The sequence below is a fragment of the Mauremys mutica genome, chromosome 3, assembly GCF_020497125.1.
Source record: "Mauremys mutica isolate MM-2020 ecotype Southern chromosome 3, ASM2049712v1, whole genome shotgun sequence".
NCBI classification, from domain to species: domain Eukaryota; kingdom Metazoa; phylum Chordata; order Testudines; family Geoemydidae; genus Mauremys; species Mauremys mutica.
Genome location: NC_059074.1, coordinates 76,126,545 through 76,154,331, shown reverse-complemented (window position 1 = coordinate 76,154,331; position 27,787 = coordinate 76,126,545). Strand labels below are relative to the sequence as shown.

At 39.9% G+C, this 27,787-nt stretch overlaps 1 protein-coding gene across 1 annotated transcript; it reads left to right on the top strand.

The window, feature by feature from the left end:
• The first annotated feature begins 909 nt into the window (after window positions 1–909).
• CCNC (cyclin C) lies at window positions 910–24,454 on the top strand. Its single transcript, XM_045011126.1, has 12 exons — window positions 910–1,124; window positions 2,901–3,007; window positions 6,506–6,590; window positions 6,828–6,897; window positions 8,459–8,510; window positions 10,772–10,827; window positions 13,927–13,962; window positions 17,549–17,640; window positions 19,200–19,267; window positions 19,684–19,763; window positions 21,858–21,976; window positions 22,770–24,454. Exons 1-12 carry the CDS (start codon window positions 1,093–1,095, stop codon window positions 22,822–22,824), a joined length of 852 nt encoding a protein of 283 aa, XP_044867061.1. The 5' UTR covers window positions 910–1,092; the 3' UTR covers window positions 22,825–24,454.
• Window positions 24,455–27,787: the final 3,333 nt, after the last annotated feature.

Here is a 27,787-nt window from a genome sequence, read left to right as displayed (position 1 = left end):
AGGATTGGTCCTAGGACTGACCCTTGGGGAACACCACTAGTTACCCCTCTCCATTTACCATTAATTCCTACCCTTTGTTCCCTGACCTTTAACCAGTTCTCAATCCATGAAAGGACCTTCCCTTTTATCCCATGACAGCTTAATTTACATAAGAGCCTTTGGTGAGGGACCTTGTCAAAGGCTTTCTGGAAATCTAAGTATACTATGTCCACCGGATCCCCCTTGTCCACATGTTTGTTGACCCCTTCAAAGAACTCTAATAGATTAGTAAGACACGATTTCCCTTTACAGAAACCATGTTGACTATTGCTCAACAGTTTATGTTTTTCTATGTGTCTGACAATTTTATTCTTAACTATTGTTTTGACTAATTTGCCGGGTACCGACGTTAGACTAACCGGTCTGTAATTGCCGGGATCACCTCTAGAGCCCTTTTTAAATATTGGCATTACATTAGCTAACTTCCAGTCATTGGGTACCGATGCTGATTTAAAGGATAGGTTACAAACCTTAGTTGGCAGTGTTTGTGGTCCTTTCTATTTGCTGATATTTCCTGATATTTCACTCTTGCGATCTGGTCACCCAATCTCGAGGTCCCGTCCAGCCCTACGATGCCATTCGGCTGGCTAGAGGGACTCTTTTCCTTAGCCCAGATCTGTGTCTGCTCTCAGACATCAGCGGGCTACAAAGCGCAGCAGAGAGCAGGGAAAAGCCGCTGTCCCCGGTGCAAGGTGCTGCCCCAGCAGGCAGCGCCCCACAGGCACCCGGAGCCCGGCCAGGGTGCGCGCACAAGGGCTCCTGGTGGTACATTTCTCCTCCCGCCTCCCCAGCGCAGCGGCCCTGCGGTGACCCCGCCTGGCCCCGCCAGCCTGACCCAGCCCAGCTCTCGCTTCCCCCGCCCGGCGGCGGGGTGGTGTCCAGGCGGAACCCGCCCGCGCGGGAACTGGCGCGCTCGGCAGTGTGCGCCGCCGGTCGGCGGAGCGAGGACACCACCGGGCTCCTGCCGCCGCCTCCTTCCTCCTCCTGCTGCCGGGCTGAGCGGCGGGGTCGTCGGCGGCGTGAGGCGAAGCGGTCGGCTCCGGGCTCCTCTTCATGGCAGGGAACTTCTGGCAGAGCTCGCACTAGTGAGTGGCCCCCGCCCGGCCCGGGGCTGCCTGGGGGGAGGGGGGCGGCGGCGCTGGGGCTCAGGGCTGGGGGGCTGCTGTGCGCAGGGGCTCGGGCAGGCTGGGCGCAGCTGCCCGTGTGGCCGGGGTGCCTCTGGGAGAGTTGGGCGGGGGCTAGGGGGTGCGGAGACACAACAGTGTGACCCCGGGGCTTTTAAATCCATCCAGACGCTCTTTAACCCGGTCCTTTGCCCATTCACTTCAGTTTGCTCCTGACTCTCTCCCCCCCGCCCCCCCTCCTTGTTTCCACCGCATTATTTTTTTTAAAGTGAAGGTCATAGAAAACTTATTAAACTTGTGTGGAAAGATGTAAGGTGGGGGTGGGGGAGCGCTTTACTCGATTTGGACAATGCCAATAATTTATGAATAATAATTAAAATACCTGTTCGTCCCCCCACCCCTTCCGGTTTTTGACACATCCAAATTGTGGGCCGGAGAATGTGTTCTGAAAGACTGAATATCATTTTTTTTAACAGACAAAACAAAATTAAAAAATAACATTTTCCAAGCAGTTGAGAAGGAAATCTAGAGCATGAAATTAAAACTGGTGACAGAAGGAAGAATGGTGTGATGGGAGGAAAATATCTTTTAGCAAAATCAGGGACATGACCATATAAAATAGGGTTCATAAGGGATTTATGATAGATGAATCATTGCTAATTAAAATGACTCAAATGGAAATATTTATAAACAAAAATAAACATGTTTTAGTAGCTAGGGCATATTGGTATCTAAATATTTAAAACAGCTGTCAGTTTCTCTGGCCTAGTAGCAATTTTCATGACACCTGCAGTTTAGCCATTTCCTTTCTCTTCTGTTTTGTTCCTTGCTCACTTGGCTACCCTGATTATAATAATGGGGAATGTTCATGTACACACAAACTATTTACCAGTAAATCCCCAACTTTCCATCCCACTCCAGGTCAACTTTCCATATTTATACACTGGATAAGCATGCAAAACTCATGACTGGACAAGCTCAAGAAGTATGATTATATGTCGGAAGTGAAAGTGGTTCAGTTAGATTCACACAGGTTAAGCACATGTGCAAATATTTGTATGAAGCATTTGAGTAATCCCAATTGAGGTAGTCAGATTAAAAATGTTGGCAACTAATTAAAAAAGGTAATTGTAGCATCAGTCAGTGGAAGGCCAGCGTTTTAAACATTTTTTTAAAGCAGTTGTATATTGGGGTTGCAGAAGAAAAGTCACAAATGCTCCAGGAATGGCTGTGTAAATACTCCCTTCATGTCTAATAATATTCTGTACCAAGGAGAGCGAGAGAGAGAGAGGAATTGAAAAGCCTTTTCTGGAAGGAAAGGCCCCTTGAACTAAATATGTAAGGTAGCCAAGAAGAACTGATAGAATATCTCATTATTATACAAGAATGAAGAATGCAGATCAGTCCAGATTTGAGTATACATAATTTTAAAAAGCATATTTGATAAAAATATAGAATAAAACAGATGAATAATTGACAATTTATCAATTTTATAAACATGTTCAGCAATAGTATTAAAATAAATCCTCTTACTTTTTGTGAGTATTTTTCTAAAAGCCTGACTTTAATGATCCTAATGAGTATTAATTTCACAAGCGTGCCTCTAGTATTGCAAGACTTGATTAAAGGGAACTGTCAGCCTTTTTAGTCCCCAAATATAATCTGCAATCTACTTGTGCTAGAGACACTACATAATGTTTGTGCATAGTTTTTAAAATTACTTTCCCCCCCGCCTAGTTTACAATGGATTTTGGATAAACAAGATTTGTTGAAGGAACGCCAAAAGGACTTGAAATTTCTGACAGAAGAAGAATATTGGAAACTGCAGATATTCTTTACTAATGGTAAAATGGTTTTATTTTTAGCTTAGCTGTTTAACCCATACTGTATTTACCATGTCTGAATTCACGTTTCAGTTGCTTAGAATATCTCATTAACATCTTATATACATTCTCTCAACCTATTTAACATGTAACTTTAAGTAATCTTTTATATATTATTCAGATTAGCTGTATTCTTAGTTATAAGAGGGGTTTTATAGATAAACTAGCTGCATATGTATTTCTCAGTTACGTTATGAAATTTCAGTAGGCTTCCTCCTTATTTTCAGGATGTTTCTGTAAAGACAAAAGGAAGGGGGCAAAAAAAGAAGTAAACTTATATGTCGAAGTTTAAAAGTTAGAATGTGCAGTTATTTAGGGCTTGATCCTGCAAGGTGCTGAACACTCTGACCCTGACGTGTAAGCACCAGAATAGTCCTGTTGGAGCAATGAGATACCTTTGAAAATCTGAGAAATGTAGGTGTTGCTATACTCAGCATTGCAATGCCTAAGTTTCATTTTTAGAAGTGATTTAGGGCACATCCACACTGCAGGAAAAAAAGCAAAAAGTGTAGCAGTGAGTCTCAGACCCGAGTCAACCGATTTGGGCTTGTGCTAGGGGGCTGACAATAGCAGTGTTGACATTCCTGCTCAGATTGGAGCCTGGGCTCTGAGATCCACCCCGTCACCAAGTCAGTTGACCCAGGCTCTGAGACTTGCTGCTGCAGGGTTGTTATTTTTTTTCCCCCCAGCGTTAGTGTACCCAAAGTCACTTTTGAAAATGAAACTAGGCTCCTAAATCAGTTAGGCATTGCAATGCTTAGCACAGCAATGCCTAAATAGCTTTAAAAATCCGGGCTTAAGTGCTTTGTGTCATAAGGATCAGAACATTGATTGAAGTATCTTGCAGGACAAAGCCCTAAGGGAGAAGAGACTCTTAAACTAGCACTTTGTGCAAAGTGCGATTTAAATACTCTCTCTGAACCATCCTGTAAAGTAGGTAACGTAGTAGTTTCTCAGTTGTCTGAGAGGAGAAACCGAGGCAGAAAGGTTAGTGACTTTTTTGAGGGCACTTACAGAGTTCACTCTAGTTTGCCATCCGCCACTTGTATGCTCAGGTGCATTTCTCTTTGGCATAGCTATTCTTATTTACAATTACCAAGATTAAAGTACTCTGCAAAATCTGGTCACAAATAATTAGGCTGTATTAACAGTCATATAATACAAAATAACTGAGTGAGTACTCGTGTTTATCTAATGGATTAACTATCCTAAAGTTCCTTGAGGACAAAATAAAATAATACTCTAATTTTGTAATCCAACAAGATTTAAAAGGATACTGATAAGTTAACAATCACATATTTCCTTATTTATGTTACTCAGATTACTTTAGATTTATGAACACTAAGATATTTTAAAAATCTAACTTTTTCCATTGATGTTGCTTTTAGTTCTTCACTCCTCTTGACAAAGAAAACAACAGACTAGTTAGTTTCATTTTCTGGTGAAGATTACCAGCTGATTAAATGAATGACACAGTCACTTGTTTTGTTACATACATTTTAAGTTAGGCTTTTTTAATCAGCTCTTACCATTGTCCAAAGAAGAATGTTTGTGGCCACTCTCATCTGTAAGATTGTGGATGTTTACTAGAATTTATGCTCCCCTTGGGGTAGACTAGTTTCCTTTTCTGGTTTTCATCCACTAGCACAAAAGCTATGTTTGTGTTATAAGCTATTAAGAAAAATATTTCAACTTTAAACAGAAATGTTTTCATTTTTAAATCAAGTTTTTGAAATGGTTGTGAAAACACTTGTTAGTATTAGATTTTTGTGAAACATTGGAGCTAAACAACCTAATAATTTTCTTTAAAATACTTCATTTGAAAGCTTCCATTTATAAGGTCTCTTTAGGCACTTATCAGTTAACTTTTTTTTTTTTCCTTTTCTAAATCTCACTTGATTTCTCTTTCTGGTCACATATGGCCCAACCATTCTTTCCTGCAGAAAAACCCTATGGGAAGGGAAAATGAATATATAAAATTCTTTGTGGCTTACTGTGTGGATTTTTCTGATTCATCATCCCCGATGTGAGGACAGCAGCATGTAGTCAGATCAGGGGACACAATACTGTAATTGTGCAAATGTCCCAAGATTCATTGGGAAGCTTGTGGATATTGAGGCATTTGTGCAGTGACGTTTCATGTTGCAGCTTGGCCCCTTCCCTGGCAGCATTGCTTATTTATGTGCTTTGATGCCATTGGCAGCCTGACCTTAGCTGTGCAGCACGTGGGCTCTCTCCCTGAGGGGGTGAGGAGGTCACATGTCAGAGATAAGGATTTAGTCTTGCTTCGAGTAACGTTAACACATGACATAATTTTTTTCTCTGGAAAATCTGCTGGGTGGCCAAGGAATAAGGCTATTAAGAGTGACTTTCTCTCAGGTTCATCCCACCTCCAGCCAGCCATGCCCCCAGTACCTTCACATGACGTTTGTGTACTTGAATGTGGGGAGAGAGCTTCTGTTGTCTGTGGGAGACAGTGGACAATGGTGCATGAGCAAACTAGACAATTACAAGTGCTTATATGCTTCTAATACAGTGTAAGATTCTGGCATTTTTTAATAATTTAAACTGCTTGCTTTCCCCATCTAATATACCACTGTTTGGTATTTGTTGTACATACTTAAAATATATTATGTGTAAGCTAAATGACAGAACTTGAGACCTCTGTATAAAAGGCATGATACTGATATGGCATTGCCATGCTCAGACTAACAGCAGAGCGGGAAATACAGGAAAAATAGCATGTAACAAAATGTAATGTTTCATTCCATCATTCTCTAATCCCACCTCTGCTCTGTATCCCAGACTGATGCATCTAATGTGTTTGGCACCGTTCCTTTGCCTGGGAGGCCAAATGAGCTACCTGCACAGCTGACACCAGGGCTGCTTCTTGGCCAACTGGCAGAGAACACTTCTGATGGAGCAGCTGACTACTTCCTCTGGTCTCCCACCTCCTTTCCCTAGACTAAACATGTCACTTCTCCAACACCTGCTGCCTCTGCCAAATCCAGTGACCATGTTTATGTTGGCAGCTTTATTCAATTTACAATGCATTTAAAAGTCATAGGTTTTAATTTAAAACATTTGAATTTAAAATATTTTAGACTGTAAAGTGGACACCCACATTTTACCCAGCGGAGGGCTGTGTAGTATGTGGTCACCTTCCAAAGGGACATGTGTAATTTGTACATAATGGAGCAAATTCTCACCCTCATCTTTAAGAAAAGGTCCAGTCCACATACACCACTGGCTGCAGCATGCATCCACTGCTATCAAAATGGCCTGCTGAAACATGGTCTCTGTGGGGCCAAACCTCTGAATTAAAAATGATGGCTGTCTGACCACACTTTAGAACCCTTTCAGTTCAGTTTCTCCCAGGGGCCACACGTAGAGTGCCCAATAAATGGTACCAAATCATATTAAAACGGAACTTAAATATTTTGTTCATTTTTTTTTAAGTCATCCAGGCTTTAGGTGAACATCTTAAATTAAGACAACAAGTTATTGCCACTGCTACAGTCTACTTCAAGAGATTCTATGCCAGGTAGGACTGTTTACTATGATGGTACAAGAATAAAGCATTTGTTAGGCAGATTTTGATAGCCCTTTAAAAGTGCAATAATAAAATAAAAATACCATTTTTGTTTGTGAATGGTGTAAAGCTTTTATGTCGATAATGTTAACTTAAGCAGTTTTTACTTTTCCAAAGGAAGTGTGGTGCTCTTGATAGATTAATCTTTCTACGTGTGTAAAACGACATAATTTTGTTATAACATTTCAGATATTCCCTAAAAAGTATAGATCCAGTATTAATGGCTCCTACGTGTGTGTTTTTGGCATCCAAAGTAGAGGTATGATGTATTATAATTTTCTAATGTAAAAGTATATGATATATAGGGGAGATGAAACATTTAGGGTTCTTAAGGTATTTTTTGTTGTTTCCATGATTTGGGGGTTCAGACCTCTTTTTCTATGGATTTCCATATTGCTTTAGCATCAGAGAGAAAAGACCCAATAGCTGCTATTAAGTAGTACTTCATCTTTCACAATGTTGCCTGAGTTACTGACCTGTTTTCTCAACCCTAAAGGATCTTGGAGACATTGACAGAGTGTTTAGATTATATTTTAATGTAGTTATTTTTTATATCTTAAATTGTGCTGCTGTTCTGTAAAATCTCCATTTTTATGTGGTTCAGTTTTGTCTTTTATGTATAGAAACTGGTTAAATGTTTACTCTAATTTTCAAATATAACTGATATTCTACTGTGTTTTCACTGTATATGGAAAGGGATCTCCAGAATTTACCACACTTGCTTTTTTTAAATTTCAATAGCAAATGCTGTAGCTCAGATGTTTATTTTGAGAAAAGTGTGTGTAGTTGGATGGCAAAGGATATTGGTAAGGAGGAACCAATCTTTCCAGCTGAAGCTCCCTGAGTATGGCTAGGGTCAGCAATGTCTGAGATTTGTTATAATCTGGAGGCGGTTCATGGCCCTTTGTGAAATAAAATGGTCTCAGGTCATTCTTTGATAGATGTCTGCACCACCAGAAAACATACCTGCAACTGACAGACTTGTACTGTGTCCATACAAGGGAATTTTACACACACACAAAATCTGCTGATGTTACTACTGGTTCAGCTGAACCCTTGTTAGCACTAGTGGAAGTCTTGATGTAGATGAAGCTTTGGCAGCATCCTGTGTGTATGCAGTTTCTTTTTATCATCGTGTTAATTTAATCTGCTGAAAATGGCAGACAGAAATAATAGATACACAGTTTTAATTTACACAGTATTGAAAACACTGGGTGCCACCAAAGCCTTGTCTATACTTGGACTCCCACTGGTGTTAAGAGGGCAGCTGAACTGGTGTTAGCACTGGTGGGAATTTTTCTGTAAAATTACCTGATGTAAATAAGGCCCGGTCTTCTTGGCTAATACTGCCAACAATAATGCATGGAGACTGAGCTACCCTTGAAACATTAGCAGTGGCTTTCTAGAACAGGGTTTCCTCTCGAATAAGATTGAGATGTATTGGTAGTGGGATGTTGGAGCTTGCAGTATGACTGCCTATTCTGTATGGTACTATAAATAAATTAGTATTGTGAATCTGACATTTCTGAGTATTAAATGTTTGTTTCTATTCATTTTTTAATGAGAACAGTGGAGTAATTATTAAATGAAAAAGTAACCTCTGTCATGGTGTAGCTTTACTTAAATAATTAACTCATTCTGATCACCTAAACAGAAATTTAATAGCGGAGAAAATATTTAGTTAAAATACAATGTAAAAAAAAACAAACCTGTAGGAAGAAAGCCCAGTGCTTTTAAACTGATAAATAGTGTGATCAAATGATGTTTCAGCTAGCTCAATACTAACTGAGTCACCTCATTTACCGCTCTTCTTTGCTCAGGAATTTGGTGTGGTCTCAAACACAAGATTGATTTCTGCTGCTACTTCTGTATGTAAGTGTAAATGATGTATTTGTTATACTATATTAAGGAGGCTATTTTCAGGGGAGAGGAGATGTTCACTTTGTCAAGAAATATCAAATCTCAAATCATTTCTTATCAAATCATGAGGGATTTTTAACCTTGCTCCATAAGGGCAATTCATTTACATCATCTGTGCTTTTAGGGGAAAAGACACCTGTTTTAAGTGTGTATGTGGAAGAAAAGGTCCTTTCTGTGTACCATTCTACACTGGTATCAATTCTGGTGGGAACATATCAGTCAAATCACAACTGAAAATAAGGTGCCATGATGATTATCCTAAATAAATAAATCCTGAAAATCAGCTCTAGATTTCAATTCAAGCAGCAGTGTAAATCAGAAGTGTTGGGCTTTATTTGTCCTTTTTATCATGATTAGCTTTCGTAGAACTACTGCTCTGTTTGAGATTTTGTTTTCATGTTAAAAGTAAAAGATCTTCAGATTAGAATCTTAAAGTTCGTAGAATCCTATATTTTGACATTTGGAAAAAGACTAAGGTTGTATATGATAAGATCTTGTAAGGACTGACTTAATGGGAAAAATATTTATATAGAATTCTGAGACTAAAAATACATCAGTACTGCAGTTAGTAGTAGGTTTGCCATTTTACATTAAAATCTTATCAAGAGTGCAGATTTGTGTGATAACTTTGTGCATCAATGAGGAAAGCAGATATGTATTGGATAAAGATACAGGAGTCTAAATTTGATGTTAGTTTGCAGGAATCTTGCTTTTTTTAGAAATTCCCATGCATCAGAATCCCAAAGAGAAATGTCCTCTGTAGTGCTTTAAAAACAGAATACTCCACTGCACTTGGGAGCACACATTGAGTGTGAGGACAATGCACAGGTGGCTTTTTCTTTAACATCACTTTTGTATGTCTGTCTTCTGCCTGTGCCTCTGTTAGCAGAGTTTCTTCAGCAGCACAGGTTCAGTTGGTTGGTAGACTTGGAGAGGAGGGGAAAAAAGAATGAGTGGAAGAAATAGGAGATACATAAAAGGAAACTAACAGAAAGGAAGACCTGCCAGTTAATTGAGGCAGTTTGGTCCTTTGCACCTTGCGCAGTGGCTAGAAGCACCGAGGAGGCACTGTACACTTCTCCTTGGGGAGAAGGCACCTTAAATTGATCTCTAGCAACCTCTTCACTCTACCCCTGCAGTTGAGTGCAGGAAGAGCTCAATGGAGAGGTGGCTCCAGCATGCTTTGAAAATCATATCTTTTCCCCACAACTCTTCCAAAAAACTGGGATTCTTTTACCCCGACTTGCTTGAAAAAGTGTGGTGAGGAGACCTTTTCTGCTCAACTTCAGAGTCAATTAAAGAGCCATGATGAAAGGACTGTCCACTGATGGTGAACTGTAGTCTTGTTTCTGTTTGACACAGAGCAGTAAAATTGACCTGCAATTGAGTCTATTCCTAAAACTTGGCTTGGTCAAGCTATAGTCTCCTCCACTTCTAATGCTGTTTTTCTTTGAGGCACTGGTATACACAGGGTTCTCTTTTTAAAATTATTATAGAATTGTATTGTTTACATTAGTTTTTGGCTTATTTGCATTGTATGTTGTTTCTGGTGTAAATTAAAAACAAGTAAATGAAGTTGCAGTAGTTTTCTGAATAAATAGTCCACATAATCATTGAGCAGTTCATTATTGTTTTTAATCTATCGAACAACTCAAAATTAAAATTATTCTCTTAATTTGAAATAACTAAAATTTCCATCTAATAGTGTGATCCTGCAGACAAAATTCATATGGAAGCATATGGAATATGCATACATACCTAAGGACTTCAGGTTCAATCCTTTAGTTGTTCAGAGGGCTAGATCCTCCTCCCACTGATGTCAATGGTGTAGTGACTTCAGCCAGAATCAAGCCCTAAATTACTGTCTCTCAGTATTACAGGGAACACTGTCTACTCAGAAAATGTTAAATGTTGTCCATTGTGTCCAGAGGGGGACCTTCTAAAATAGCTTTAAAAATGCATGATCTGACAGAATCGACAGTCTTTATTCAAATAATACGTCACCTTTCAGGAATTAAACAACTGAGTTATACAATTGAGTTAATTCTCCTCTTCCAAGTAGGATTGTTCTTTATGTATAGCAGTAGATGGTTAGCGGTCAAATAAGAGGGTTTGAGGCTCTACATACTGATGAACTAATAGAAATAAGTAAAGAAGAATATTTGATTTAATTTTGTCATGATTTTTAATACATCTATCTCTTTTTACTACAGTGAAAACTAGGTTTTCTTATGCCTTTCCGAAGGAGTTTCCTTATAGGATGAATCATGTAAGTATGATATAACTCTAACAAATAAATACATAGACAAGCATGTGTGAGCAGGAATAAATTGTATGTTCTTCTTCGAGTGCTTGCTCATGTCCCTTCAGCTTAAGTGTGTGTGCTTGCCACATGCTCCGGTGCTGGAAGTTTTTCCCTCAACAGTATCCGGTTACTGCTGAGGGAAAAACTTCCGGCACCAGTGCATGTGGCGAGCACACACACCTAAGTTGAATGGGCATGAGCAACACATCTTGAAGAACACCAGTTACGGAAAAGGTAACTGTCTTTTCTTACAGGTGGAACAGCTCTGTATCATTAATAGGGTCCTACCAAATTCAAGGCCAGGAAAAACGTGTCACGGACCGTGAAATCTGATCTTTTGTGTGCTTTTACCCTCTACTATACAGATTTCATGGGAAAGATCAGCATTTCTCAAATTGGGGGTCCTGACCCTAAGTGGAGTTGCAGGGGGGTCACAAGGTTATTTTAGGGAAGTTGTGGTATTGCCACCCTTACTTCTGCGCTGCTTTCAGAACTGGGTGGCCAGAGAGTGGCAGCTGTTGACTAGGTGCCCAGCTCTGAAGGCGGCGCCCCCACCCCAGCAGCAGCGAAGTCAGGGTGGCAATACCATACCATGCCACCCTGACTTCTGCACTGCTGCCTTCCAAGCTGGGCAGCCAGAGTGTGGCGGCTGCTTACTGTGAGCGCAGCTCTGCAGGCAGCAGTGCAGAAGTAAGGATGGCAATACCATATCACAACTTCTGCGCTGCTGCTGGTGGTGGCTCTGCCTTCAGAGCTGGGCTCTCACCGAACAGCCACTGCTCTCCAGCTGCCCAGCTCTGAGGGCAGCGCTGCCGCCAGCAGCAATGCAGAAGTAGAGGTAGCGGTACTGCCACCCCCCCCCCCCCCACCCAGCCACCCACTAACTTTGCCACCTCTCCCCCCCCCCCACACAACTCCTTTTTGGGTCAGGACCCCAACAATTGCAACACTGTGAAATTTCAGATTTCAATAGCTGAAATCATGAAATTTAAATTTTTTTAAATCCTATGACCGTGAAATTGACCAAAATGGACCATGAATGTGGTAGGACCCTAGTCATTAATTTAGTGACCTGACTTGTGCCATTCTGGCTCTGCATGAATATTTAGCTCCTTTGCCTTTTTATTTAATTCATATGGCTACCACACTGTAACTGTTTTATAAATGTAATACATTGTACTATTTTGTAACAAGAGGCAATTAAATCTCAATTTGGGGCCCAAGTGAGCAAAAATCGCACCAGGCAATCCTTTGGAAACAAGGTTTTTTTCAGGTCTTCCATGGAAAAGAAAGTCCTATTCTTTGCTAAACAATTTCTAAGCAATATAGTGTCGCTGTTATCTCAAGGTATTCACAATTAACTTTGGATTGTTTGTAGGGGAAATGTTTTTTTGGGTAACCCACATCCATGCTTGCAGTTTCTTTATGAAAGAGTTACTTGTTGTATCACCTACTTTCCTTAAATTAGTAGAAAGAAATATTATAAAGGGAATAGAGAAATAAAGTGGGACTGAATAAAATATCAGTAATTATACAGCAGTTGGTTATCAAGTACACTGCTCCAGGGTAGATCAAAGTAATTCCAGTTCCTGGGATACTCACCAGGCCTACACATGGGAACAGTTGGCTCATGTTAAGGGTTTTTTATTTTCGTCCCCAATATTTAATCTGTAGTAAAAATCTGTCCATTTTTCTACAACTCTTATTTAGAGTTAAGAAATTTCCAAGTGTTTTGAAGGCAAGATCTTTGGTGATGCAGCCTCACAATAATGAGGGGACTGGTGCAGATTTTATTAATGTAATATATTTTTTTCAAATTTACTTCCTTTTAGCTTTTACTATTATATTCCCATAGGCAAAGCATGTCTCCATACACTCTTGGTAACTGTGATATATAATAAGATACTACTAAATTCTAAGCTCAATATATTTTTTTCATTTTCATTTGTATAGCTCTCCAAAAGAGCTGGCCAGCCCAATTCTATATAATAATTCTTCTTTAAATCTTGATATAGATCTCTGGGGCAATGCTGTGCTGCTATTTTAGGGTCAAACTCAAAACCACGTAAAAGTATAATATTGAACAACACTGCTATTCTGGTTCTTGTTGAGTCAGCATTCAGTTTATAGAATTGTATGATACATCAAGGTGTGGTTACATGGAACCGATACCACAGGAAACTTCAGCATACCCAATCTCTTAGTAGATACCTCTGAAATTACTTATTGGTAATGAAATATGTGATTGGAGGCTGGTAACTGATATTCCTACTCGCCACATAATTGTATTAGAAATGTTAAATGTCTTCTAGTTTAGTGTAACACAGTTAGTGCCATCATTATAGTTCATAGCCTTTCTTAATATACAGGAAAATATTGCTTGCTTTAACTGAACAAATGCAGTCTAGTCCCTTTCTTGTGGTGCTAAACCGTTGTCCTGAGTCTTGAATATGAGATATCTTGTCTTGATGTCTATAATTTGACAGAATATTTTAGTAACATTTTATACTCTAATATCCTATGCATCTGTCAATATGCCCGATATCCCTTCCATTTCATTTCAGTCTTTGCTGTAACAGTAGAGAAACTAAACCTACAAAGGCGCAAGTGCCCTCAACTGTTTTTAACCTCCAGTGAAGTTGGGGGCACTCAACCCCTTGAAAGATCCAGCCCCAGGTGAACAAAGCAGCATAAGTACTGTAAATGAAATAGTCTACAGAACATATTCATATAACAGTTACATGAAAATACTTAAGTACATAGCAGTTATAGGAAAAAAAACCCTGTTCTTAGAAGTGGAGTGGTTATTAAAATGACGAGACAGTTGACTAGCTAAAGATGTTTTCTGTTGAGATATTTCTTAATTAGTTTGTAGTATTTCTATAAAAGAAATTTTGGAATTGGTGAAAGCTCTTGGGAATGGCTGAGGTTTTTTGTGCAATTTGTAGTATATGGGAATGCTTATATGTAGAAAAATGTATTGGTCTGGTTACTGATTAACCCTTTACTCTCTTTCCTGTTAAGAGAAAATTGTTGCTTAATTATATTTTTAATTCTTTGCAGATATTAGAATGTGAATTCTATCTTTTAGAATTAATGGTAGGTGTCTTTCTTTCTCTTACTACCACATTAGTTTATTTTTACCTAGCAAGAATGTTCTGGATTCTGCACATACGAAATAATATGTATGGAGCTGCCATTTGTTTTTTCAACCTGAGTTTCATTGTTGAGGTTCTTATTGTCCCCTTTTCTCAATTAACTTGTGTTTTTGAATATATGGAGATCAGCGACCCCCCTGTATTTAGGTTGCCTACCATTTTGCACTGTAAAGATTCTAGTGACCATTTTTGAAAAACTTTAATACAGTACTTCCATTATGTGCAGAAGGACTCTGAAATTTAACAGGCTGAAGACCATAGGGTCAGAGATAGGGATGTTTCTTTTGTACCAAGAAATTCTGTTCAGGTTTGGCAGAGAGAAACTTTTGAGAGTCACCATTTTCCTTTCAGCTAAACTTTGGCAGCATGCCAAAATAATAACCGAATGTGAACATTCAAATTCTTACAGTGCAAATCTGAGGATAAATTCATTAATATTTGTGAAGCATTCAGATATTAGAATGATTAGAAAATACCACAAGGAAATTAATAATTCTGTATTCATTGCAGGGGTTGGATGGTGTCCTGTTAAGACAGGGTCACACATTCATAATTAAGATAAAAATAAATATTGAACATGTGCCTCATTCCCTGAACATTGTCCATCTTGTGCACTGAATGAGGCAGAGGTCCTGTGGAACAGTACAATCATGTAATTAAATATTTTTGATCAAATAGTATGTGATCATGTAACTAGAGACTGTAGTATGATGCAGTGCAGGAGGCCGAATTAAGGTTTCAGAGGGAACCTAAAATCTGACATTTCCTAAATTTGAATGCCTAATTCTACAACCTAAATAATGTTATTTTAACATAGGTTTTTAAATATGTAATTGTATACATTAGTAATGTTGCCACTACCTGTATCCAGTACTATAAAGCACTTAAATGTTCCAAATACAGGTGTGCAGTTCTTGGAATTGCCCAAATACTAAATAATTTAATTAGTGGCTACATCTTCAGAGCATCACACCAATATTTAGCTAACTTGAGTCTTTGTTAAGGTTGTTGTTGGGATTATCTTAATTTTTATAGTGGAGGAAGTGAAGCGGAGGCAGGGAGATTAAGTGACTTGTCCCAGGCTGCAGAGGGAGTCAGCTCAGATAACTAGACTACACTTCGCATAACTAGTACCAGAAAGAAGAGCCTTTTTAAATGCATGATAAGGATATAAAACATAGGTTAATTTTTGTAAATATGGAAGAACAAATAGTTGAAGGTACTGCAGCAATGAAATGTCCCAAATTCCCTGTATTTGACTTTTGGTGTTTTTGTAAAAGGAGTAATATTTCTTTTGTTGAGACAGAGGTGTTTTGAATATTGGCATCCTGTGCTGTGCTTAGGAACAGTCTCTGATCTTGATAATTAATCAGACATCAATTGCAACTGACTTTATTTACAGAAAGTTACTTTTTGTGACAATTAACATTTCCCCCCTGAAACAATGTACAGGTAATATTTAATTTCAGCGTTGTATGTAGCATATATTCACTGACACAGCCCTCCAGTGTTGCATACCTATAACTAGCTATTGTTGGGAGGCAAGGGGGGGTCTTTGTTCTTCCTTGTACAGTAACTCCTCACTTAATGTTGTAGTTATGTTCCTGAAAAATGCGACTTTAAGTGAAATGATGTTAAGTGAAAACAATTTCCCCATAAGAATTAATGTAAATGGGGGGTTATGTTCCAGGGCAGCTTCCCCTACTCTGCAAGCACCAACTCCACTCCTTCCCCCAAGCCCCCACCCTTGGACCCGCCTCTTCTCCCCCCCACCTCCTCCACCTTTACTTCACTTGCTGCATCCTGGCTCCTCCCCCCTCCCACCCCTCCCTTCTAAATGCCACAAGCCAGCTGATTGCCAAGTAGGGGCGGGAGGGGGGAGGCACGCTGAGTCCTCACTGCTTCCCCCCACCCCTTCTGCCTGGGGCAATCAGCTGGCTTGCCGCATTCGGGAGGCGGGAGGGAGCCTCCGCGCCAAGTCCTCACTCCTCCCCCCTCCCTCCTGCCTCCAAAACGCCGCAAGCCAGCTGATTGCCGCCGGCAGGGGGAGAAGCTAAGGCGCTGATCTGCAGAGTCTGCCGGTGGGTGGGAGGCGCTGGGGGGGAGGGGGCCATAGGGAGGCTGCGAGCTGTGGAGAAAGCAGGCAGCCAAACAGCGTAAGAGTAGAGCATTGCACAACTTCAAATGAGTATGCTCCCTAATTGATCAGCAATGTAACAACAAAACAACGTTAAACGGGACGACTTTAAGTGAGGAGTTACTGTACACTCCAACCTTAAGAGTAAGGAAGAAAATTCAGAGCTGTGTAGACTTTTAAAACCAGTGTCAGTTATTCTGGCAAGCTTCTCATGTATGGTATTATTTAGTGACAGACTGTTTTCTGGCAGCGTTTTGAATTTTCATTTGGGAATTATGGGTTTGTAGGCAAATAAGGTTTCAGTGTGCTGCAGATGTGGCACTTTGCCTCTCTAAGGGAAAAGAAAAGGATATTGACAGACTGGCAATCAGTCTATTTAATATCAGAGGGGTAGCCGTGTTAGTCTGGATCTGTAAAAGCAGCAAAGAATCCTGTGGCACCTTATAGACTAACAGACGTTTTGCAGCATGAGCTTTCGTGGGTGAATACCCACTTCTTCGGATGCAAGTGGTGGAAATTTCCAGGGGCAGGTTTATATATGCAAGCAAGAAGCAAGCTAGAGATAACGAGGTTAGTTCAATCAGGGAGGATGAGGCCCTGTTCTAGCAGTTGAGTGAAAACCAAGAGAGGAGAAACTGGTTCTGTAGTTGGCAAGCCATTCACAGTCTTTGTTTAATCCTGAGCTGATGGTGTCAAATTTGCAGATGAACTGGAGCTCAGCAGTTTCTCTTTGAAGTCTGGTCCTGAAGTTTTTTTGCTGCAGGATGGCCACCTTAAGATCTGCTATTGTGTGGCCACTTCAACCTCCCTGGCCACACAATAGCAGATCTTAAGGTGGCCATCCTGCAGCAAAAAAACTTCAGGACCAGACTTCAAAGAGAAACTGCTGAGCTCCAGTTCATCTGCAAATTTGACACCATTAGCTCAGGATTAAACAAAGACTGTGAATGGCTTGCCAACTACAGAACCAGTTTCTCCTCTCTTGGTTTTCACTCAACTGCTAGAACAGGGCCTCATCCTCCCTGATTGAACTAACCTCGTTATCTCTAGCTTGCTTCTTGCTTGCATATATAAACCTGCCCCTGGAAATTTCCACCACTTGCATCCGAAGAAGTGGGTATTCACCCACGAAAGCTCATGCTGCAAAATGTCTGTTAGTCTATAAGGTGCCACAGGATTCTTTGCTGCTTTTACAGTCTATTTAATGGTATTTTAGGAGAGTGCTTCCCTCATTATCCCAGACTTAGGGTGTCATGATGCTAAAATGTATGAAACTGAAAGGGAAAATAAAGAAAAAAAACTGATTGTTAAATCAACATTTGTAATGCAAACTGATGACAGTGTATTTTCTATTATAATTATAATTTGATTTTTTTAAACTTGTTTCTAGGATTGCTGTTTGATAGTGTATCATCCTTATAGACCTTTGCTCCAATATGTGCAGGATATGGGCCAAGAAGACATGCTGCTACCCCTCGCATGGTAATGAAGACAAAGGTTAATACTAGTGCATCCTTTCAGTAGGAAAGCTAACTTGAAAAAATAAAAAATTTCAGAGATGGTCAAGTACAAGTTGGTTTGGGCAGGTCTAAACACAAAGTGGCAGCAATTTATTGATGTAAATGTGTCTACACAGGGATTGACAGTGGTGTAACTATTCTATTTTTAAACTGATTTTAAACTTGTGTGTAGACCAGAACTAGTAGCATAGTGCCTGCCCTGCTAAATAATGAACATTGAATAGAGATGCTCTTTCCCTGCTAATGTGAGAGCTTTCTGTTGTACCTTGTCATAGTAGAACATCATAAGTAGTATACACTCGATCTGTTCTTTTAGATCAGTGACTTTCAAACTTTTTAGGCTGCGTACCACTTTCCAAATAATGTCGTCTATACCAAGTGTCCCCATCTGAGATAGGCAGATTCTATGGGTGGGTGGGTGGGTCACGGGCAGAAATCTGGAATGGCACTCCATTTAGCAATAGCTTCTAGAGGATTTCCAACTGAGGTGTGTGCGCCCCCGCCCCCCCACGGAGGCCTGGAGGAACATTCAGGGGGGTGAGTAAGGATGCCAGGTGGCTTGGACCTGCCTTGCGCGGTGGGGCTTGGGGAGGGAATGCCACCTCCACCCCTGACTCGCCTCAGCAGGCCACCCACCTGTCTGGGTTGGTGGGGAGGTGCAACTAAAAATGGTAACTCAAAGGCGGGGCTCAACGCCTTGCAACCTCCCTCGGCCCCGACCCAGACAGGCTGGGTGGCCGGTGGAGGTGGCACTCCCTGCTCAAGCCCATCCATGAGGCGCTGGCCCAAGTTGCCTGGTGTTGCCACTCACCCTCCGTGAGAACTTTCCTCAGTGCCCCCCATTAGGGGTACGATCCCCATAGTTTGAAAACTTCCATACTAAATAAAATGCATTGTCCACAATTACTGGATTTTTCCCCTGATGAGGGCTTGCGTACCCCTAGAGATATGTGTATCCCAGTTTGAAAACCACTGTTTAGATTAACAAAGCTTTGTTTATAAAATAAAAAAATGCAATAAAAAATTTAGCCTATGCCACTCTGGACTGTCTAGTAGAAGCCAAGAGCTCCTGAATTATAACTTAAACTCAGACATGGACTCCCTCTGTAGCTTTGAACAAGCTACTTACTCTTTTTGACCTTGTTTCCTCCTCCATAAAATGAGGATTATAATACTTCACAGGCGAGCTGTGAGGATTGGTTGATGTTGACAATTTTATGATGAATCTTCAAAATACTTTGCAAAGCAACATTTTATTAGGAAGCAAAATATACTTCTAAGTAGAGTGCTTAGAAGCAAACCATTAATATGGTCACTTGGGAATGAATCAAAAGATTCAAGATGAGAAGTGTGTGTACCTGGATAGATATCCATGATTTTCCCCACCTTTATTTCTGACTGTCTTAATGTAAAAAAAAAAAGTCTCCTAACTTTTAAAATAAAAACGGATGGTAACTTCTGAAGTAAAATGAGAATAAAGGTGAATAACAGGGTGTTTATCTACCACTTTTGTTTGCACAGGAGGATAGTGAATGACACATATAGAACTGATCTTTGTCTACTGTACCCTCCCTTCATGATAGCCCTAGGTAGGTAACAAGTTAAACTACTTCACTGTATCTGAATGCTTTCATCTTGCATAGTGTTCCATGAATGGGCATTTCTTAGGAAATCCACTGTATTAAAAAATGTTGATTTGTTATCCCCACCATCTCCTTCAATTAGCACATCAGATGTTATTGACCATGCAGTCATATGGCTTGAAACTCTAGCAAGAAACTGGAAAGCTTGATTCTGAGCTTAATCCTTGAAAACTATGACTTGGAAGTGTTGTAGAATAGACAGTGGTAAAGGGAGGCAGAAACACTCAGAATTATAAAGAAGGAAATAATAGTAGAAAATGTATTCTGAAAATTATTTTCATTTACAAACATCTATTCTCGTTACAATAAACAAACTAATCTTTGTTCAGTAGACATGTCCCCACACATATTTTACTTTGCAGCTTGCCTACATGTGGCCTGTGTTGTCCAGCAGAAGGATGCAAGACAGTGGTTTGCTGAGTTGTCTGTTGATATGGAGAAGGTATTTTTTTTCTTACTTGATACATACTGACCAGAAAGATATGTCATTAATATTATAAATTGATATTTTGCATCCATATCATTTAGAGCAGGGATCGGCAACCTTTGCCATGTAGCCTGCCGGGGTAAGCCCCCTGGCGGGCCGGGCTGGTTTGTTTGCGGGCCGCGTCCGCAGGTTCATCCGATCGCGACTCCCACGGGAAGCGGCGGCCAGCACATCCCTCTGCCCATGCCGCTTCCCGCAGCCCCCATTGGCCTGGAGCGGCGAACCGTGGCCAATGGGAACCACGATTGGCCGAACCTGCGGACACGGCAGGTAAACAAACCGGCCCAGCCCGCCACGGGGCTTATCCTGGCGGGCTACGTGCCAAAGGTTGCCGATCCCTGATTTAGATTTATACTCTCGTTAAATGATGCACACTATGCACTGTTAAAGCTAGGCAGGAGTTGGATGGGAGACATCTCGAAAAACCCAGATATTTCAGGAAGAGGACTTGGTGATTCAGTGCATAGCACTCTGTCCTCTGAGTCAATGCTCAAACACAGAGTGCTTCTGGAGTTGTCAGAGTTCTGAGCTCTTGTTCAGTTGTGGTCATTAAATAGTCTATGGCATTTTTCACAAAATAAAGGTGTTAGCCCAAGCATTCTGGCCAAACTCCAGTGTGGGCAATTCTGCCTAATTCTTCCTGCAATACTGGTTGCTTATTCGCCATTCTTATTTTTAATATAACTGTTCTGTAGTTTCCACAGTGCTTTACACACAGCAGATCTTTCTGGATGAAAAGCACTATGACCCCCATTCATTAAAGCACTTAAGCTCATGCTTAAGAGCTTTGCTGAATCAGGCAATATGAATCACTCTTTGGGCTTGACTGCACGGCACAGTTGCAGAGTGTTGTGCATACAAGTGTAAGGTAAAATGAGTTGAACACGGCAGGGAGTACAGGGGGAAACTACTCTGTACCAATGGATGGTCTTACGTAGCTACCAAGTTACTCCTGCTATTGAACATATTTGTGTGTTTAGACTTCCCACTTCTGATACTAATGACAGCCTAGGCTTAACAGTTCACATCACCAGACTCCTTAGCTAATTGTGACTCCGATTTCAGAGATGTATGTTGCTTCCATGGTGCTCAATGCTTTATCTGAACTCAGGGTTTTTTTTATTTATTCTTGTTTTACTATCTAACATTAAGTCAGTGATTGCCAATGTGAGAGCCATACATCACATGCAATCCTTGCTTAGTAAAAATACTGCACTAGAAAGTCATATTTGTAGAGGTTAGTAGGAAGAGAGGGCAGAGCTAAGACAGCCACAGAACAAAAATAAGTGGTATGAATAAAAAGAGAATAAACTACCAATTTTTGATTTTTTTCACCTATTATAGACAGTATTTTGGCAAACAAAAGAGCTGCTCTGGGAATGTTACAGTTCATAGGACAAAATAGTTGTGCACTGTTCAGCCCCACCCCTCCTCTAGGGTACCTAAACCAGTGGTTATCAAACCATGGTCCACAGAGCACCTGTGGTCTGCAGACCACTTGCTGGGTGATCCATGGAGAGCTGGCTGGTTATATGCTACTGCCTATCCTGGTTACCAGCTGCTAAATAGTCTTAAAAGAAGCTAAAAACACATTCCTAATATTATTTTTCCATGTAACAGGTGGGATGTTCAGTTTTTGATGGGGGAGAAAAATAGTGGTTTGTGTAATTCTGAACGGGAGGCAAAGTGGCCCAAGAAACACTTTGTTTGCAGTATCATAGAAATGCAGGGCTGGAAGGGATTTTGAGACATCAAGTCCTGTCCTCTGTGCCTGAGGAGGACCAAGTGAATCTAGACCATCCCTTACAAGTGTTATGACATAATTTACTGTAAGGAAAAGCTTTAGAACCCCTGAGCTAGACCAAGATGCTCTCAGCTATCTGTGGAAATAGTTAAGATTGCTAAATTGTTGAGACTGATGTGAAAGCCACTCTGATATAGAGAAAGCATCATACTTACATTTTGGTTGGTTAGTGGCTACACATTTGTATGGGTAGTGATGAACACAGAACCACTACAGTATCTGATCTCAAATATCTTTCTAATTAGATTTTGGAAATAATCAGAGTCATTCTAAAACTGTATGAACAGTGGAAGAACTTTGATGAGAGGAAAGAAATGGCTACTATTCTTAGTAAGATGCCTAAACCGAAACCACCTCCAAACAGGTACAATAATGTCTTTAATTTTCTTTTTTCATATCACTTCATAATATTGCACAAATGTCTTAAACTAGACACTTCCTCTTAAAACAAGCGAATATTTCATTGGGGCATAGTAAATATGTTTACAGTGCAGATCTTTCTATGATAGACTCACTCCTATTTACTAATTTGGGAGCCACGAAGAGGAGTTGCTTCTGGTTGAGTAGTTTTAAACATTTTTTTTAATGTTAGCTTTTCTGATTAAATTCTTTTAATGAGAACATCTTCGATTCAGTTCAGCAAACATAAGGAACTTCATTTACATGAGTTCACCATAACTAGGAAGGTCTGACTGCTCAGAACTATGCATGTACAATTTTATGCAAAATTTGCTCGTGTAGCTACGGTGATTGGGTGTTGTGTAAATTGACAATCTGCACATGCAAATCAAAACTAAGGTGCAAATATGTGAGCTTAATTATGGTAACTGCAGAGGTAAATTCGGTTCGCAATTGGACATAGTGTTTTTGCATGTGCAGTTTGGAAAATCAGGTCCTTCAAGTGCTGGTTGTTTTGCATGCTTTCTAATGGAATTAATTTATGTAGACCTAGTTATCAAAACAGTGAGTTTTTAATTGCATAGAGTTGGGAGAGGCAAAAAAAATGCTCTGAACTTTGTGTCTAAAGATTCTTCATTTCAAGAGGCTTTTAGTGCTTCGTCTGCTATTGCACAACAATAGTTCTTCCTTTCTTAAAAGCTAGCAATGTAACAAATATACATTTTGTATCTGAAATATGTATTTCTCCCTCCAAACAGTGAAGGAGAACAGGGTCCAAATGGAAGTCAGAACTCCAGCTATAACCAGTCTTAAGACATTCCAAAGAACTTTATTATGGACCACTTTGGATCAAGACATACTAGGATCTTAATTGTGTTCGTGAAATGGACAGAAGGTTTTAATAATGTCTTTGACAAAGAACTTGAAGAATAAATGGCTTGTTTCTATCAAGCATGTTGAAAGCTTTTTCTTTAAAACTGCATGAACCCCTTTAACACTGGAACAACTGTATTAGCAAGATTTCTCAATGTAAGGCAGTCAAAAGTTTTGAACAGTGCTTCAAAAGATTCACACATCCACTTCAGTATTAATAGCTGAATACTGTTTTGTTTGTTTGGTTTCAGAAAAATGTAGCTTGCCATTAAAGTGAAGATTATTTTTTAAACTACAGTAATGAAGCCTGTTGATTGTAACCATATTAATGACCCTGTCTTTATCATTCAGTTTGTTACTGAAGGAGGACAGTGTATAAATCTTGTCATTTACCGAGTTTGTTTTATAGCTAAGGCATATTATAAAAAAACCCTAATCTTTCAGCAACAAAAGCTGCAAAAACCTGAAAACAGTGCAGGAAAGAAATTAAGTTCCTCTTCTGGACTGAAGTGATACTGTTTTACTCAGTACATGTAGCTTGGATATTTTTCCACAAAACTTAGTAACCCAGCCTACCAGAAAAGTGCAATATGTATAGTGGACAGTTGAAATGAACCTCAGTTTTCTTCACTATTGCAAATATTAGGAATTTTAAAGTTTATAAATTATTTGCAAGTACTATACTGTGCAATCCTCAAGTGTTTTAGAAGCACATAGCAATATTATCCAGATATGATTATTTTTTTTGTTAATTTTTTTTGGTACAAAAAGGTATACACTGTTAGTCTGCCTCCATGTCATGAATTTGAGATTTTGTAGACATTTATTGAAAGGAACAAGCTTCATCCTGGCTGTTTTAAAATGTGACTAAGAGTAGCTCTTAAGAATTACTGCAATGGGATTCTTTTGTTACCTACTTGCTGGACAAAATGAGTTTCCTTCAAACCACGGGTTGTAGCCTACATTCCTGAGTCATGCAGAACCTCCCACACAAGTCACGATTAGGCCCGAAAAATGTTAATGTTTTGTCCCCCTTGCCCAACAACTTGTGTACTATTTAATTCTCAACTGAAAATGCTGATTTGCCCACAAATAAAAGCTGAATGATAAAAACTGAAGTCCAACAGCTTTTTTTATCCAATCTAAATTTTTCTAAAGCATAGTAACACATTACACAGGTCTAAAATATAGACAATAAGTGCTTGAAAAACCTGGCCCGCTGGACCTTGTTAATTCTAAAACTTGACCATTTAAAACCCCCCTCTTTTTTTGTAGTCCTCTACTGGACTCCTCATTCAATGAAGTGCAACCAAAATGTGGTTTTGTATGCAATCAGTGAGGCTACTTTACACTTATTCTAGTTATTTTTATAAAACATTTAATGCAAATTAAAACCTGCTTTATAGTAAGAAAACAGGCATTTTAGTCTTATTTCATTACTTTTGCTGGTAAAGACACTTGGTCTTTCTACTCTTGAAAACTGGCTTGTTGGTTTTATCCCTTGAAACTTACAGTGTATTGTTTATAACATGGATATGATGAGTAGGAATAAATCAATGTAAACTAACAATGATTGCGTGTAGTTCTTAAAACACTGATTATTCCTGAACTAAAGCTTTATTGAAGTAGTATTTCTCAGTAGTAGCTGTACTAGCAAAATAAGTATTTTACAAAAATCTACAGTTTTAATACAAGGTTTTAGACTAGAAAGTTAACCATTTGTTTTCAAAACTTCTTGCTTCTGCATGTGTCAAACAGATAGTTAAGGGTTAAAGTCTTTTACCTGTAAAGGGTTAACAAGCTCAGTAACCTGATGAACACCTGACCAGAGGACCAATCAAGGGACAGGATAATTTCAAATCTCTGTGAAGGGAAGGCTTTGTCTGTGTTCTTTGTTTGAGTGTTCGTGCTCTCTTTGGATCTAAGAGAGGCCAGACATGTCTTCAAGTTCTCCTGGAGTATTTCCTACTATCCAGTATAGTGAGTATTAGAAAGGCGAATTAGTCTTATAATTTGATTTCTACATTTGCAATTGTGTGGTTGCTGGAGAAATATCTTTATTTCTGTTTGCTGTTACTTTGATTATTCTGAGAAAAGAGGGGGCGGGGGAGAGCTTCTCCAGATTTATAAGTTAGACCCTGTATTTTTGCATCCTGGTAATACAGAGATAGGGGGAAAAAAAAGTACACTTTCTTTAATAAAATCTTTTCTTTTTTTTAGAACTTGATTGATTTCTTCCCTTGTTTGGATTTTCAGGGGAAGGGGAGGGGGAAAAAGTGAATCCCTCTTTGTTTGATTCAAGGAGTTTGAATCCAGGTATCTCTCCTAAGTACTAGGCGAGGGGAGGAGGGAAATGGATTATTTCCCTTTGTGTTGAGATTCAAGGTGTTTGGATCTGTGTTCCCCAGGGGAAGTTTTTGGGGGAACAGGGAGTGTGTCAGACACTTAAAACTTGACTGGTGGCAGCGAGAACCAGATCTAAACTAGGATTTTAGTTTAGAGGAGTCCATGCAGGTCCCCATCTTGTGAACGCTAAAGTTCAAAGTGGGGAATAAACCTATGACATGGTGGCAGCGGTGGGATGTATTAAGAACCAGAAGCCATTGAGAGCTATTCTTTCCCTCTAGAGCAGGGAGGCAGCCTGAGAAGGGGGGGGGCGGGGGTAGAGGTATTCAGTTTCTAACAAGGTATTGTTAGAAGGAGTTTCCAGCTGGGCTAAGTTGGAGGTAATAAGGTTTTCTAACAGGCTTTGTTAGAGAGAGAGAGAGGGGTTTTTTTTCCTCTTTTCTTTTTCTTTCTGGTTGCTTGGAAAAGCAGCTTGAGGTGTAAGGTTTTTCTAACAAGGCTTGTTAGGAAGGACCCCCACTGAGAGGGCATTAGCAGATTGCTAGAGACAAGTTACCAAACCAGATTTTCTAGTTTCTTGTGAGCCAGCAAACAGTCAACAAACACACAATTGCAAATGTAGAAATCAAATTATAAGACTAATTCGCCTTTCTAATACTCACTATACTGGATAGTAGGAAATACTCCAGGAGAACTTGGAGATATGTCTGGCCTCTCTTAGATCCAAAGAGAGCATGAACACTCAAACAAAGAACACAGACAAAGCCTTCCCTTCACAGAGATTTGAAATTATCCTGCCCCTTGATTGGTCCTCTGGTCAGGTGTTCATCAGGTTACTGAGCTTGTTAACCCTTTACAGGTAAAAGAGACTTTAACCCTTAACTATCTGTTTATCATATTTATGTAAATACATTTATGATTATAGTGGTGAAAGTATTTTTTCCATGTAGTTCTAAAAAGAGTTCACTGATTGCATTAGACAAGTATCACTTCTCGGCTAGTCCTCAGAGCTAAAATGTCATTACACTGTTGCAGTAGATACAAGAAAATGGTGACCAGAAAATCCCCACCTGAAGGTGATATTTGGGGGAGGGGCAGCAGGAGAAACAGTTTAACAGGTTATAGACCTAAAATAGCTCTGACTGTTAAGATACTGTAGACTGACCTCCAAAAAGAACTGTCTACACACACAATACATGAAGTAAACAGCATAAACTGAAAGCCTTGCTAAAGTGAAATAGATGAGCTGGTTTCTGATACCTTTTAGTAGGATGTCTACACCTTAAAAAAAAATCTAATTAAAAAGTATTTGTCCCCCCTCATTTGTACAAACATTTAAGATGCACACAAAACACCCCAACCGTCCCTCTAAGGGTGTTTACATAGATTTACCTTAATAAAAGCCTGCAAGAGAGAGAACTTTTAAGTGTACCCTTTTCACCAACAAATAAAGATTCTGTCAAAACAACTTGGGTAGAGAAGTAGAAGAGTTCTATTGTTGGAAAGTGCCCTTCCAAAGCACCCTCTTCCTTTAAAAGGAGGGGATGGCCTAGCTTAGTGCTTTTGTAAATCCCACCTTTTGGGGTTGCATATAAAGAGGTGTTCTGTCAGATACCCTTAGCCACCTTTGGCATACTACTTGGCTATGTCTTCACTACCCACCAGATTGGTGGGTAGCGATCGATCCAGCAGGGATCGATATATTGCGTCTACTTTAGATGCAATAAATCGACTCCTGAGCGCACTCCGTCGACGCCTGTACTTCAGCACCACGAGAGGCGCAAGCAGAGTCGATGGGGGAGCAGCAGCTGTCGACTCACCACGGGGAAGACACCACGGTGAGTCAATCTAAGTACATCAACTTCAGCTACGTTATTCAATAGCTGAAGTTGCGTAACAGATTGATTTCCCCCCCCCCCCCTCCCCAGTGTAGACCAGGGCTAAGTCAAAACTCCAACTCCACAGGGAAGCTATTTGTACAGATTAGAGGATGTGTAATTCACTTATATGAAGCACTGCTAAATTATGTTCCAATAACTTGCAAATGGACTTAAGCAGTGGTTCTCAACATTTCCCTACACAGTAACCCCTCTATTCCTATTTAGCAAGAATCTATCCTGGTAGTTCTCCCCTCCCTCATTTAGCAATATACAATAAACAGGTGTATTCCCCACACTGAACCCACTGCTCAATAGTTGTTGCCCCATTAGAGAGCATTACAGTTGTCTAGTCAGGCACAAGTAACCAGTAAGACCCATCTCTAAAAGAAAAATCCACATTTCTTCCCATATGCAGATGGAAAGTTATGGGGCAAAGCTGTTCAGAGTTGCCTGTGATCTAATCTGCAACAAATTGCAAATCTAAGCACAATAGAACTTCAGTTTTATAAGCTACAAGTTATACAAACCATTTTTCCTGATGAGAAAAAAGTGTTACACAATGAAAAGGTCAGAGCAGCAAGTAGACATCTCTTCATATTCTGATGCCTTCAGTGCATTGGAATTCACTTTGCAGTAGTATGAAGGAGAAGAAAATAATGCAATGCATCATATTACAA